At 48.8% G+C, this 16,460-nt stretch overlaps 1 protein-coding gene across 1 annotated transcript in view; it reads right to left on the bottom strand.

Annotated features, from left to right (window-relative positions):
- SND1 (staphylococcal nuclease and tudor domain containing 1) overlaps window positions 1-16,460 on the bottom strand; it is a gene marked incomplete in the record, with an annotated part of 904,817 nt that overhangs the window by 833,628 nt on the left and 54,729 nt on the right. Inside the window, 1 exon segment of the mRNA XM_078777892.1 lies at window positions 8,816-8,965. Within this exon segment, the coding sequence (XP_078634018.1) occupies window positions 8,816-8,965 (150 nt within the window).

Here is a 16,460-nt window from a genome sequence, read left to right as displayed (position 1 = left end):
ACAGAGGGTGTGACGGGAGAGTGTGCGCAAGAGTATGCGCGAGAAAGGTGTGTGACGGACAGGTGCATGAGGAAAGAGTGCGCTGTCAGAAGTAAGGAAGAGTGTCCACCTGTGGTGAGTGTTACAGAGGGTGTAACGGGAGAGTGTGCGCGAGAAAGGTGTGTGACGGACAGGTGCATGAGGAAAGAGTGCGCTGTCAAGAGTAAGGGTGAGTGCGCTGTCAAGAATGGAGGTGAGAGTAGTGAGAGTGACAAGGAGAGTGAGCTGGTTGTGACAGGTGAGCGAGGATGTACACCTGGGATGGAAGGATGCACACCTGGAATGGTAGAGCGTGAGTGGGAATGCACGCTGGAGTTGGTGGTGAGGCACGTGGTTGGGTGTGCGAATGAGAGCACACCTGTGATTGTCACAGAGGAGGTGACAGAGGAGGGGGCGCGAAGAGGTGTATTGGTGAGGTGTGCGAGCAACGAATGTGTGCCACAGTGTTCGGTGGTCAGGTGTGTGACCAAGGCTGTGAGTGGAATGAGAGTACCGAGGTGTGTAAGGAAAGGTACGAGGAGCATGGAGACGGCTGGATGTGTGAGCAAGGAACGGGCTGCGGGGTGTAAGCGTCCAGGTGAAGCATCGACGTTACACGGGTTAGAGGTTAGAGCGACTTTTAGCCGAAGCAGGCCCTCGGTGCGTGCCGGGCCTCGCTTTGAACGGCCGCGTCCATGCTCCACTAGGCGGAGCTGGCAGCCCGATAGAAAGGGTCGTCATGGCGACCACTTTTTGGTGAGACGTGCCGGCAGGTCGAGAGCGGGACATTGGATGGCTCCGTGCCGAGATGGTGCGTGGGATCTCGGCACGGGTAAGCCCCCGTCCCTGCACCGAATGCGGGACGTGTCCAGCCGCTGGCACAGAACAACCCGCATTCATGGCTTGGCTTTACAAAGCCGGGCTTTGGACGGGAATTGGCGCACCGAGAGGTATTAGTGAGTAGACTGGGTGATGAGGTTAGTGTTTTGGCCCCGAAATTAGAAAAAGGCGAAATTTGATGATTGGCAAAGGATTGGCAGAGTGATGATTGGTAATGGTACAGTGATTGGCAAATTTTTAATTTGTTGAAATTTGATGTGCAAAATTGGTAGTGAGAGACCCCCGATGTGGTGGGATGGCAAATCCACCATCCTTCCCATGTGGGGGGCAAAGGAGCAATAGATTATGGGGTGTATGGCAGTGAAAACTAGCCCGGGTGGGTTAGGATATTGTGTGTAGGGATCTAGAGAAGATGACCTTAGGTAACGTTAAGTTTAGTTAGTGACTGATACCTGTAGTGGGGACGCAGGTAGATTAGTATGGATGATAATGACGTGGGAGCGCAATAGTTTAAAGGGACGACTGGGAAGCGCAAGTTTCAGAAGGGAGTAGTTAGCTGAGATGATGCCGTGTGTGTGTGAGAATTGAACAGGTGTGATTGCACAGGTGTGCAACTGGACAGGTGTGTGGAGCAGTGTATGAGTAGTGAGTGTGTGGATCAGCGCGAATGCGCTTGGGGAGAGAAGGGTGCAGGTGGCACCAGGTGTGAGAGCACAGGTGTGCAAGTACAGGTGTGTGGAGAGAGTTGGAGTAAGTGGTACGGAGTGGTGTGCATGGTGCGAAGGTGTGGATGGGGGAAGAGTGGACCCCCATCACGGATACCCGGGGCGGGTAGTGTAAGTGTTAGGTAGAGGGTACAGGTAAATTGTGGTTGGATATTGGCATTTGTGGTGCGGTTGCAGAATGGTGTTGTGGATGGGTGCATTAGTGTTGTGGAAATGGCTGGGCGTGTAGCCTGTTAGTGTGTGTAGTTGGTTGGGCACTCCACCACTGTGAGGATGTCGGCCAGGTGAGGCCGCAGGTGGGCTCTGGGAGCCGGTAGTTGTGAGTGGGGGCCCGAGGATCCGGAGGATGGACCCGGGTAGCCCAGTGCCAGAGAGGGCACCGAGTGGGGAGAGTGCCAGAGGGCCTTCCCCTGGTAGTTAGGTTAGGGTAAGGAGCAGGTAAGCTCGGAGGCAACTGCAGTGGTGGAGGTGTGCAGGTGGGTAGACCCACTGGGAGAGGTACACGTCGCAGCCCAGAAATTGTACGAGGGCACCGGGAGATGAATCGGGGGAGTGAGACCCCAAATTGAAGAGCACCACAGTTTGGCCAATGGGAATTGGTTTTTAGAACCCATAGTGTAAGAGGGCCAATGGTTTGGCCGGAGAAAGACCCCGGGTAGTGTAAAGTTGTTAAAGTCATTTAGGAAATAGTTAGGATTGATGAACCTGTCGCACCATACGCAGCCACTTACCTGTGGTGATGATGATGACTCCACACCTGTGTTTTCTTTGTTTTGTTGCAGGAGATGAATCGCTGTGTGGATTTGTGAGACGCATCACGACGTGGATGAGACATTGGGGTGATTCCATCTCTCCCTCCCTAGGAGGGACTGATGATGAATTGGTAATGGCAAATTTTGATGTGCAGTTGGAGATGGCAAATTTTGATGAGAGTTGAAAATGGCAAATTTGATTGGTTAGGAGGGAGAGAAGACAAATTTGGTTTATGGGAGGAACGGGGAAGACAGTAGGGATGTTTGTTGATTTGTAAAGTAGATGTTTATGGGTAGTGTTGTGTTTTGTGGATACAGTAAGGGGTAAGGGAGGGGCCATGTAGGTTACCTGGTGGGGGGGGGGGGGGGCGTACGATAGGAACGTACCTGTCTCACCTGGTTCCCATGTGCCCCCAGTGTGCATCACCTTACATTGCGTGCACTTTTGCGCCCTTACCACCTTACTCACTTGTCTGCTTCTTTTGTCTCCCACCTCCGAGGATCTGGCTTTGGGGTAGAGAGAGAGGAGAGAGAGGTGCTGGCTGCGCAGTTGTGGGGCTGCACTTTCGCTGTTTGCTGCCGGGATCGATACACCATATGGACCGCAATGTTTGTGGCCACCCACAATGGACCGCAGTTCGTTTGCGGCCAAGCACCACCCGGGGATGGACCTATGGGTCAACGTGGCACCTATGCCATACAGGTGAACCACTTTTAGTTAACACCAAGTGCACCACAAGAAGAGCAAGAGACACCTGCAGGGTTAGGGGTTGTCGAATTTATTTTTATTCCAATGAACAATGGTGACTGCACCGATTGGTGGTGGGGTGGTGCTTTTGATGCTCGGGAAGGGGTGCTCTGCACGTTATTAAAGGCCGTCGGCCACAGAGCACTCGTGGGTTGGTGTATCGATGCTGGCAAGCGTGCTCTCTCTATGCATAACATCTGCATGTGTTCCTCCAAAAACAGGTCCTGGATCGTAGTGTAAATATCAGCGTAGTCTTGTGTAAATAATGCTCCCTACCGGCTGTATGTTTAGTTTGAGAATTCTTTCCGGATTCGGTTATCCTGTGGGTGTGTTTCTGAGAGGAGAAGGGTGCAACGTCGCAGGGGGACATATTTACTCATTTGTGAATATCTGTAAAACTGTCGCACTCAGGGTAGAGTTAATAGTAGAGGGAACTACATTGCGTGCCACACTAAAGTAGGTAAAAATTTATCGGGTCGGGACGCCCCGAGGGTAGAGAAGGGTGCAATGTTGCGAATATGGAATTTGGCCTCCATATCCGCTTGTAAATATTCCCCTATTTTCCCCAATACTCTCCAACTATCCCCAATCCCCCATTCCCTAGTCCCATTGTCTGTAAACAACAATCAGTAGAGCCGACCTTCCCCTTATTCCCCCATTAAATGTCGTGCCCAGGTCCACCGCACCACACGTAGACAACTTTCGGACATCTTGCTAGTTATTCTTAGTCTATGTCAGTTAAGGCCTCGTTTCCATTAATTATGACTCTTCGTTGCACCAGAATGTGATTATATGGCACCAGTAGTGAGTTTAGGACCTTTCCCATACCTCCTCCCATCTTCTTCCCCGTCTACAACAACAGAGGGGCACGGCGCTGCGCGGGGGGGAGTGTGCGTCCTCCCACCGGCTCGGTTCGCCGCCATCGACAATGCGCTCCAGACGATGCGCTCCAGACCATGCGCTCCACGGGGTTACCACGAAGGGGCTCCTTGTCAGCTCCTCGTCAAGGGCGGAGCCTGGTAAACCCCCCGCACGCACCCAATGAGAAGCAACGTGCCGATTCCACGAGGCGGAGCTAACGAGCCGAGGGCGTGTCACTCCCCGCCGGATATACGCGGCCACGCGCCGGATGTGACGTCAGATGCGCCCCCAGCTTGAGACGAAAAGACGCCACTTCGAGCGCTGTGCAACCTTCCGCATCTCTGGACCGGACCGGGTCGATCCTGCCCTGAGCCCAGGAGGACCTGGAGCCATCGACAACCGCTTTCCTGCCATCAACCCCCGTGTGAGTCAGCCTTGTCCCGTTTGCCTGTCGTCTGTTGGGGAATAATATAAGATTGTGTCTAAGTGCTTGTCTTTCTATGTTGTACCTCTCGTCCCTGTAATCTGACCTTCCGCACGAATATAATCTCCTCCGGAGGTCTTGAGAACCGTATCCCTGGTGTCTGTCATTATAATTCAGCCGTGTGTCTTCTTTTTCCTTATTGAGCCAGCGTGGCGCGGCTTCGTCAACGTTCGAGTACAATCGGGTAATTTGTGCGGACACGACGGCCATTCCGCTCGGCCCACCTTAACATCAAAGTCGTGTCTGTAACAATATACACGTACAAATATTTTTCTAATACGTAAGGATGGGTCTCAAAAGTGTATTTAAGAGTGTAGAAAGGGTTTATAAGAGCGTGGGAAAGGTTTATAAATTATAAGAGTATGGGGAGGGTTTTTAAAGGCTTAAAATATATAAAAATAATAAAATTAATATATGGTTTCTACTTCGCGGATTTTCACCTATCGCGGGGGGTTCTGGAACGTAACCCCCGCGATAAACGAGGGATGACTGTATGTATGTATATATATGTATGTATATATATATATATATATATATATATATATATATATATATATATATATATATATATATATATATATATATACTGTATATATATATATATATATGACATTAATGAACAGGATTATAAATAATTAAATTTATATATGTGGGAAAATTACATGGCCAGAGCAGGAATTGAACCCAGGTCCTCTGGTGAACTGCACCAGTGCTCTGCCATTTGAGCTATCATAAATGCTAAATAAAGTCTTCACATCCCGTCGAGTGTATGCAAAAGATAGTTGTATCCTCCTGTTGGAGATGTTGGGGGGAAACTTTTTGATTCATTAGCACAAACAGGATAATAATAATAATAATAATAATAATAATACATTTATTTTATATAGTGCTTTTCAAGAAACCCAAAGGCGCTTTGACAGGTAACAAAAAAACAAGTGCAAAAAGACAAAAATCAACAGGTAAATAATCAAAGCAAAAGGAAGGAGAAGGAGAAGAGATAGTCAGGGGTTAAATGCTGTGGGTTAAATGTTGAATGCAGTGTTGAACAGGTGGGTCTTGAGTGATGTTTTGAATGTGGTGAGTGAGGAGGAGTCTCTGATGGTGTGAGGTAGTGAGTTCCAGAGGGTGGGAGCAGCGATGGAGAAGGCCCTGTCCCCCCAGGATCTGAATTTGGTCCGCATGGGGGGGTGGGGGGGGGGGTCAGGAGGTTGGTACCAGCAGAGCGGAGGTTGCGGGTGGGAGTGTGTCTGGAGAGGGGGTCAGTCAGGTAGGATGGGGCCAGGTTATGGAGGGCTTTGTAGGTCAAGAGGAGGATTTTGTACTGGATTCTCTGGGGGATAGGGAGCCAGTGAAGCTTGTAAAGGACGGGGGTGATGTGATCACGGGTCCGGGAATGGGTGAGTAGACGGGCAGCGGAGTTCTGAATGTATTGGATTTTATTGGTGACTAGCAGAAGTACCCGGCATTGCCGGGCGGGGGAGGGGAGGGGAGGGGAGGGGAACGAGGGGGGGGGGGGGGAGGAGGGGAGGGAGGGGAGGAGGGGGGGGGGAGGGGAGAAGAGGGGGGGAAGTACCCGGCATTCCGTGTATAAACGTGAGGGAGAAGAGGGGGGAGGGGGAGGGGAGGGGGAGGGGGAGGGGGGAGAGGAGGAGAGGGGGGAGGGAGAGAGGGAGGGGGAGGGGAGGAGAGGAGGGGAGGGGGAGGGGAGGAGAGGGGGGAGGGGGAGCAGGAGGGGGAGGGGGAGGGGGGAGGGGAGGAGAGGGGGGAGGGGAGGCGGGAGGGGGAGGGGGGAGGGGAGGAGAGGGGGGAGGGGAGGGGGGAGGGGAGGGGAAGGGGGAGGGGGAGGGGGAGGGATGGGAGAGGAGAGGGGGGGAGAGGAGAGGGGGGGAGAGGAGAGGGGGGGGAGGGGGAGGGGGGAGGAGTCCAGACGGGAGGTGATGAATGCGTGGATGAGGGTTTCTGCAGCCGTGGAGGAGAGGGATGGATGGAGACGGGCGATGTTTTTCAGGTGAAAGAAGGCTGTCTTTGTGATCTGTTTGGTGTATTTGTCACAGTTCTCACAATTCACTCCCAAGCCTACAAGGACCACCTACAACACTACAAAGATGCCCTCTCCCACGCCCGCTCCGCCTACTACTCTCAAATTATCCACTCTGGCTCTGGAAACCCAAAAGCACTCTTCTCTACAATAAACAAACTCCTCAGCCCCCTGAACACCACCACCCAGTCATTCACAGTAGACAACTGCATCTCCTTCCTTTCATTCTTCCAAAGCAAAATTGACAACATCTTCAGCAGCTTAACCCCCACCGCACCTGCTCCCCCTCAAACCACCTGCCCCCCCTTATCCTGCCAACCCCTGTCTCAGTTCTCCCCAGTCTCCCCTACTGACCTCTCTGAACTCCTCATAGGAATGAAAACTGCCACCTGCACTCTTGACACCATCCCCTCCAGCTTTGTCAAGGCCTCCCTTCCTGCTCTCTCTCCACTTATCACTGCAACAATAAACTCCTCCCTGTCTACAGGCATCGTCCCACCATCCCTCAAAATTGCTGCTGTTACCCCCATTCTGAAAAAACCTGGACTCAACCCTGACACCCTAAACAACTTCAGACCCATCTCCAACCTACCCTTTTCTGTCAAAAGTTTTGGAACGCGCTGTAGCCACTCAACTCAAACATCACCTCTCTGCCAATAACCTGTATGAAACATTCCAATCCGGATTCCGCTCCAACCACAGTACTGAAACTGCTCTCCTCAAAATCACCAACGACCTTCTCCTCTCCTCTGACGCTGTCAACCTCAACATTCTCATCCTCCTCGACCTCAGGACAAACTGCATCACTGAAATAAAATCCTGGCTTCAAATCAACTTCCTCAAGCTTAACTGTGATAAATCTGAAATAATCATCATTGGCCCAAAAACGCTCTCCAAATCCACCCATAACTTTGCCCTCAACATTGATGGTTTCCCAGTATCCACCTCCCCTCACATCCGGAATCTTGGCATCATCTTTGACCAAACCCTCTCCTTCGACATAATTTCATAAGGATAAATATAACACAACCATTTCCCCCAGCCACCTGTTTGGGGGAAATGATTGTGTTATTTATGAACTCACTCCACCAAGTCCATCTTCACCGCCACCCACTCTATCCTGACAAACTGCATCACTGAAATAAAATCCTGGCTTCAAATCAACTTCCTCAAGCTTAACTGTGATAAATCTGAAATAATCATCATTGGCCCAAAAACGCTCTCCAAATCCACCCATAACTTTGCCCTCAACATTGATGGTTTCCCAGTATCCACCTCCCCTCACATCCGGAATCTTGGCATCATCTTTGACCAAACCCTCTCCTTCGACATAATTTCATAAGGATAAATATAACACAACCATTTCCCCCAGCCACCTGTTTGGGGGAAATGATTGTGTTATTTATGAACTCAACTGGACTACCGTCCAGTTGAGTTCATCACATACTATAACCCTCCGGCGTCCGTCGTCTGTCGTCTGTCAACTTTTCGATGTTAACACTCCAGCGTCCACAAATATCAACCGATTCTGATCAAACTTGACATGCAGCATCCTTACCCCAAGGACCAGGTTGGTATTACATTTCAGCCCGATCCGTTGAAAAATGGCGGACATCGGCGACCATTTTGTTTTTGGTCATGAAAACGACGTTACCACTCTAGCGTCCACAAATATGAACAGATTTTGATCAAACTTAGAATGTTTAACCGTTACCACACAAGGTAGGTTGCTATTGCATTCCAACCCGATCCGTCACAAAATGGCCGCCATATTGTTTTCAGCTCTGAAACGACGTTAAGACTTTAACGTCCACAAATATTTATGGATTTTCATCAAACTTGGTGTGAAGTTGTCCAGTCAGTTCAGTTGAGTTCTGCTTCCCTGGAAGCTCTCGTTATTTGTATTTTATAATATTTATAAGGAACTTAAAGTGTCGATATTCCTCGTCCACTTCACTTCTCTCATCCACCCAATCAGAAACTGCTTCATAGTACTGTACTCCAACATTGGAAAACATGACCTCCCATAAGTAAATCCAAGTGTCTGTTTTAGTAAAGTAACGGGTTACTTAACATGTTTTAGCAATGAATGAAAGTACTTTCCATTCAAATCTGGAGAATAAACTATGACAGCATTAGAATAAGCACAGAATAGAGAAGAAATACAAAAATCGTGAAGGAACAGATTAACAAAGGATGTTTGGTTTTGTGAAAACTGTCATCCCTGGTATTTATGGTTATTTATCGATAAGGCAGCAAAAACATGCGATCAAAATGTACCCTTCATGCAACTCTGTCAGTAAATGAGTAAACAAATCCGTGATCACACTCAGTGTCAGTTATCATCACCTCATCTGGTACATCACGTGCCTCCACCTGGCCCACCGCAGCACGTCGAGCCAGTGTGGGTGCACGAACATTACTGAGATTGATTTGACGCTCAGGTGGTGGACCACCACGAGGTTGGCCCCGCACAATAACAGCCCCACCAGACAGCACCTGAAAATAAAAATGGAAAGGAAAAGGTAAGATATAAACTTGTGAAGATGATATATATATTCCATTAAAATATATATATATACTGTATATATATATATATAGGGAATTTCATTGAATTCCCTATGCTGCTGATGGTGACAGCAGCGACACACTGTGACCTATTCTCATTGGCGTCTGACTAAAGTATTGCTACGGTTTTGAGATTTGCACATATTGATCATTAAAGGTTAAAGGGTTGCCCCCCCATAGTTAGTCCATGAGCAACACGTTGGCCACCTGTAGTATTAGTTATGTCATAGTATGTGTAAGTGTAGGCCATCTCCCTATTGATACCTGCGTTGTGTAAAGACATGAGTTTAGGTCCCGTTTAATTTTTGCGTCCACCCTCCAATTCCACCTCTATGGGAATAATTGATCCCGCACCCCATTTGGCTGACCCGCTGAGTTATTACGCTTTGGCTGCCCACGGCATTTTGCTGCCCTTTGCTCGCTCACTAGTCGAGTAACACGAGTTAGGCCCGAGAAGGAGGAGGAGCGCGGGGTCGGGGTCAAGGCGGAGCGTCAGAGGCGATGACGGTAAGAGCCACCAGCCAACCAGGGCTCTAACGGCATGGCATGAGAGGGCGTGGAGCGGAGCGTCTGGTGAGTTCTAGAAGGTTCGTGGGGCGTGCCTATATAAGTCATTGCACAAAGCCCTTGAGAGGACTTGGTCAGGACTTGTTGGGGGAGGACTTATGAGAAGGACTTGCGCTGGAGGACTCGCGTGCACACGGCATTGGTGAAAAGACTTGTGTGTAGAGAGCTTGACTTGCATCACTCGCTTTGGGGGCATTGAACTGTAACTCGCGCAGTATAACATACGCGCCAGAGGAGAGGAAGAAGAGGCGTTGAGTACACGGCTGCAGCCAGACATGCCGGTGGCGAATAGCGCCTACCTCAGCCATGCGAGTAAACGCGGTAATAGCCGCCAGTGATAACCGCTAACCGCCGAAGTCCGCTCCCTACCAAATCGCCCCGTATTAACCCTTGTGCGCCAAACAACACGCGGAGAGCTCCTGCCTTCTCTACTTACCATCTGCACGGGACGAGCCGGAGAACGGAGGGAGCTGCACGGGAGCCATCCTTGGACGCGGACCATCATCCCGCAGCTGCAAACCCCAGGTGATTGTGTGTGTGACGGGCCGTTTGTCCTGGGTATTAAGTTAAGACTGTATAAGGCTGCACTGTGTCTTCTTCTTCTGGAATCATTGTAAATAGTGTAAATAAACATGTTCTTCCTTTTTCCAATTCGACCGCTTTTGTGATTTATCCATTGACTAAGCGTGGCACGAATAAGATCGCTCGAACCGGGTTCACCAACAAAACGGCACGGATCGCGTGTATGCACCGCTTCGCGTCTCAACACGCGTGGTTCGTGCGGGGCTTATTTCCTCGTTTCAGTGCAGCGCGAGTAATTAGGTAATAGCGATTCTAGTCCTAATACCCTATTTCGCGCTGTCCGGGAAGGACGTCATAGGTCCCGGGTCCCGTCGGCCAGTCAAAGACAAGGGGACTAATCCCCCCTTGGTAAGGGGAGAAGGCCGGCGGCGAGATCCGCAACAGTATCAACTGTTGACCATATCGCATGTTTGACCTTGCAAAACATTCTTTCCCGATGAGGCTTTGACTTGCCAACTTTGTACAATTTCTCTTCGCGGCAGCAGTCTGTGTCCTTGAGTTCCTTTGTCCTGGGGGAAAGTATACAAAGCCGACAAGGGTTGTGGCTCACAGAGATGTTGGTGTGGGCTGTGCATAATTGTAATGACTGATGTCATCCATACTGGCGTTACTGTCCTACACGCCACTTCAGCATCTCCCATGCATGTATTATATTTATAATTAATAAATCTCTTGTACACTGTCAGAGTTCGACCAGGTGCTTATAAAACTCACGACATGGATCTATCTCAGCATTTTGAAGAACGATACCTGCAACAAACAACTACGTTTATTATTGTTCATTGGTGCAAAAAAAAAAAACATGATTTCTCGTCAATGGATGTGACTGCTTCAACACGCACACTCGCACAGGCATAACGTGATACGCAACAGGGTGAGGTGCATCACGTGATGTGGATTGGGGTGAGCTTTGCTCATTGTGCTGCACACGTTTGTCTTTGCATTAGTTCAGTTCATTGTGAATTAGACGCCCGAATATGACGGAGGATATAGTGAGACAAAAATTTTGTGCTGTACGCTTGTATTCTGTATCTGGAAATTTGGCTGAAATTCACAGTCCACTTGTCAAAGAATGTGGCGCCGACACAATTGACAGAAGACCCATCGGCAGAAAAAACAAGCAGTTTGATGAAACCTGCAGCATTCTTCCAAAACAGTCACCAGGTAGGCCTCGTACTGTTCGAACTGAGGAAAGCAGAATTGTCATTCAACAACTCAACAGTAACACACCATTATCAACTCGTCGTTTATCAAACGTCACCCAACATCAGCCAATCATTGATTCGAAGAATGTTAAAAGACATTAATGTGAAACCATACATACCCAGATTAATTCACCAACGATCTGAGGATGATTTTGACAGGCACGTTGAGGCATGTGAGATATTGCTTGGGTTAATAGATATGGACAATGATTTGCAGATTAGGATCATGTGGTCAGATGAATCCAAGTTTACTTTATCTGGTTCTGTGAATCGTCATAATATGAGCAGTAGACAACCTTCAAGCTAGTGTGTCTTCAGCCGAGTAGACAACCGTCAATCACAGAACCATCAAGCGAGTGCGTCCGTCTGGGCAGGCATTTCTTCTGGAGGCATTGATGGACCAACATTTTCAAAGAAAATGTGAATGCTGCAAATTACCTTTGAATGTAAGAGCAGCATGTATTTCCACTCAATGATGGCCAAATGTGGGTTCATGCATGATGGTGTGCCTGCTCATTATGCTGCCAGTATACGGCTATACGCCAGGCTCTTGATTTGAACTTTACAGACAAATGGATTGGCCGTCGTGGTCCGGTTGAATGGCCGCCGCGGTCTTATGATCTAACACCCTGTGATTACTTCCTTTGACGTTTCCTCAAACACAAAGTGTATGTGAGGAATCCTACGACCTTAAGAGACTTGAAACAATTAATCCTTAATGAGACTGCTGCCTTAACGACTGAAACATGCAGAACTGCGTGTCAGAGTGTGTCAAAGTGCAGTTTGAACATTTGAACTGATCTGTTTCATGTATATTCGACTGATTAATGAGTAATCACGTTTTGTTTTGCACCAAAGAGCAATAATAAACTTAGGTGTTTGTTGCAGTTATCGTTCTTCAAAATGTGCCTAGGGTTTCTGGACCACTCTAGTTCTCCAACCTAATGAGCGAACGTCATGACGTCATCGCCATGCATGTCCGCATTGCCTGCAAAGCTCCAGGCCACGCCGACCCAGCAAGTTCAGCCTGAGAGCAGACCGCAAGATGCTGAAAGAAGTCTCTAAGAATCCCAGAATGTCATCACGGGACCTACAGGTAGCTCTTGCCACTGTTGATGTCAAAGTGCACGAGTCTACCATTAGAAAGAGGCTGCACAAATTTGATCTACATGGGAGGTGTGCCAGGAGGAAACCTTTACTGTCCAGAAAGAACATCAGGGCAAGACTAAAGTTTGCCAATGAACACCTAGGCAAAGACCAGCACTTCTGGAACAATGTGCTCTGGACAGATGAGTCAAAGGTAGAGCTATTTGTCCAAAGTACCAGAAGACATGTTTGGCGAAAACCAAAGACAGCATTTGGCCACAAGAACCTGATACCAACTGTAAAGTATGGTGTTGGAAATATTATGGTTTGGGGCAGCTTTGCTGCATCAGGGTCTGGGCAGCTCACCATCATAGAATCCACTTTGAATTAATTGTACCAGAGGGTGCTTGAGGATAATATGAGGCCATCTGTCAGAGAGTTGAAGCTCAACCAAAGGTGGACCTTGCAACATGACAATGACCCGAAACATAGCAGTAAATCCACCAAGGAATGGCTGAAAAGAAAGACATGGGGGGTTCTGGAATGGCCAAGTCAAAGCCCGGATCTAAATCCCATTGAGATGTTATGGGGGGATTTGAAACGAGCTGTGCATGCAAGAAAACCATCAAACATCGCACAGCTGAAAGAATTCTGCATGGAGGAGTGGGCAAAAATTTCTCCCAGTCGATGCCAGAGACTGGTAGACAGTTATAAGAAACGCCTACTTGAGGTTGTTTCTGCCAAAGGGGGCAATACCACCTATTAGAGCCAAGGGTGTACTTACTTTTTCCACATGCAAAATTTGCATGTATGTTTATTTAAATTATACAATGGACTACAAAATGTAAATGTTTCATGATATTTGTTATGTTATATCACCTTTAACTTTCAATATTGTTGAAACGAAGATCAAATAGCTGCATGTTGAAAAAGTCAAAACTTTACATGGGGTGTACTTACTTTTTCACGTGACTGTATGTATGTACAGTATGTATATGTGTATATGTATATATGTGTATATGTGTATATGTGTATATGTGTATATGTGTATATGTGTATATATGTATGTATGTATATATATATACATATACACATATAACAATATATATATATATATATATATATATATATATTGTTACGGATACCGGCCCTAATTATGGTGGTTCCTGTTCATGGTTGATTCCAGATGATGCTTGTTGTGGTTAAAAGGGTTAAAAGCGCTCCTGATAAAGGTGGTGGGATAATTCGGATCGAGACCGGAAGAGCTGGAGCGAAAGCCACGCGCCATTCTGGCCAAGCGAGCACCCTGCAGGGAACAGGCTTTCGTCGTGTCGGCTGGGCATTATTCCCTGGTGGATTGCCGGGAACGGCCGTACCAGAGAGGGGCACGTGCGAATTCTACAGAGGCTCGCGGGTTGAACCGCAACGTGTACATCGGAGCGAATCTTTGTGAGGTTCCTCTCCACCGCTGTGTTGCTAGGGGCTGAGCACGTGACCGCAGGGTCGTCTCGCTCGTCGACACCTCAATTCGAATCTTTGTGAGGTTCCTCTCCACCGCTGTGCTGCTGGGGGCTGAGCACGTGACCGCGGGGTCGTCTCGCTCGTCGACGCCTGAATTCGAATCTTTGTGAGGTTCCTCTCCGCCGCTGTGCTGCTGGGGGCTGAGCACGTGACCTCGGGGTCGTCTCGCTCGTCGACGCCTCAATTCGAATCTTGGTGAGGTTCCTCTCCACCGCTGTGCTGCTGGGGGCTCAGCACGAGACCTCGGGGTCGTCTCGCTCGTCGACGCCTCAATTGACCATCGGGCCTCGACTCCCCGATCGCAGGAGCGCACAGAGACATTGGGACTTCGCCTTGGAGTGGAGCAGAGACATTGGGGGAGGTGCCGTGAGTGTGGGGTTGAGGGGCTTGATAAGGATATTATCGTAGGATTTGAAAGTGTGTGATTGCCCCATTGCTGTATGGCTTGCCCCATTGCGGTATGGCTCTTTGTGTGGGATTTATAATAATAATAATAATAATAATAATGCATTTATTTTATATAGCGCTTTTCAGGAAGCCCAAAGACGCTTTGACAGAGTGCAAAACATAATGCATAGCAAAACATAAAAACAATTGCAAAAAAGAAGAATCAATAGGGAAATATTCAAAGCACAAAGGAGGGAGAAGGAGAGGAGATAGTCAGGGGTTAGATGCTGCGGGTTAAATGTTGAATGCAGTGTTGAACAGGTGGGTCTTGAGTGATGTTTTGAATGTGGTGAGTGAGGAGTCTCTGATGGTGTGAGGTAGTGAGTTCCAGAGGGTGGGAGCAGCGATGGAGTAGGCCCTGTCCCCCCAGGATCTGAATTTGGTCCGGATGGGGGGGGGGGGGTCAGGAGATTGGTACCAGCAGAGTGGAGGTTGTGGGTGGGAGTGTGTCTGGAGAGGAGGTCAGCCAGGTAGGTTGGGGCCAGGTTATGGAGAGTTTTGTAGGTCAAGAGGAGGATTTTGTACTGGATTCTCTGGGAGATGGGGAGCCAGTGAAGCTTGTAAAGGACGGGGTTAATGTGGTCACGGGTCCGGGAATGGGTGAGTAGACGGGCAGCGGAGTTCTGAATGTATTGGAGTTTATTGGTGATTGTTGAGGGTGAACCATAAAGGAGGCTATTGCAGTAGTCCAGACGGGAAGTGATGAAGGCGTGGATGAGGGTTTCTGCAGCCACGGAGGAGAGGGATGGACGGAGACGGGCGATGTTTTTCAGGTGAAAGAAGGCTGTCTTTGTGATCTGTTTAGTGTATTTGTCGAAGGAGAGGGTTTGGTCAAAGCTGATGCCAAGATTCCGGATGTGAGGGGAGGTGGATACTGGGATACCGTCGATGTTGAGGGCAAAGTTATGGGTGGATTTTATGAGCGTTTTTGGGCCAATGATGATTATTTCAGATTTATCATAGTTAAGTTTGAGGAAGTTGATTTGAAGCCAGGATTTTATTTCAGTGATGCAGTTTGTCAGGATACAGTGGGTGGCGGTGGAGATGGACTTGGTGGAGATGAAAAGCTGGATGTCATCGGCGAAGCAGTGGAATTGGAGACCAATACGGCGGATTAAGTGACCGAGGGTGGACAGGTAAAGGATGAAGAGGAGGGGGCCAAGAACTGAACCTTGGGGGACACCTTGGGGGAGGGGAGCAGTGGGGGATTTGCAGTTATTGATGGAGATGAACTGGCATCTGTCAGAGAGGTATGATTTAATCCAAGAGAGGGCAGTGCCGGTAATGTTAAAGGTGGTTTCAAGTCGGGTGAGGAGGATGGTGTGATCGATGGTGTCAAAGGCGGCGCTGAGGTCGAGGAGGATGAGAATGTTGAGGTTGCCAGCGTCAGAGGAGAGGAGAAGGTCGTTGGTGATTTTGAGGAGAGCAGTTTCAGTACTGTGGTTGGAGCGGAATCCGGATTGGAATGTTTCATACAGGTTATTGGCAGAGAGGTGATGTTTGAGTTGAGTGGCTACAGCACGTTCCAAAACTTTTGACAGAAAGGGTAGGTTGGAGATGGGTCTGAAGTTATTTAGGGTGTCAGGGTTTAGTCCAGGTTTTTTCAGAATGGGGGTAACAGCACAATTTTGAGGGACGGTGGGACGATGCCTGTAGACAGGGAGGAGTTTATTGTTGCAATGATAAGTGGAGAGAGAGCAGGAAGGGAGGCCTTGACAAAGCTGGAGGGGATGGAGTCAAGAGTGCAGGTGGCAGTTTTCATTCCTATGAGGAGTTCAGAGAGGTCAGTAGGGGAGACTGGGGAGAATTGAGACAGGGGATGGCAGGATAAGGGGGAGCACATGGTTTGAGGGGGAGCGGGTGCGGCGGTGGTCAAGCTGTTGTAGATGTTTTCAATTTTGCGTTGGAAGAATGAAAGGAAGGAGATGCAGTTGTCTACTGTGAATGACTGGGTGGTGGTGTTCAGGGGGGCTGAGGAGTTTGTTTATTGTAGAGAAGAGTGCTTTTGGGTTTCCGGA

This window comes from Myxine glutinosa, chromosome 1 (assembly GCF_964187855.1).
Source record: "Myxine glutinosa chromosome 1, kmMyxGlut1.1, whole genome shotgun sequence".
Classification (NCBI taxonomy): Eukaryota; Metazoa; Chordata; class Myxini; order Myxiniformes; family Myxinidae; genus Myxine; species Myxine glutinosa.
The sequence above is the reverse complement of the archived record's forward strand: the minus strand, read 5'-3'. Positions and strand labels throughout refer to the sequence as shown.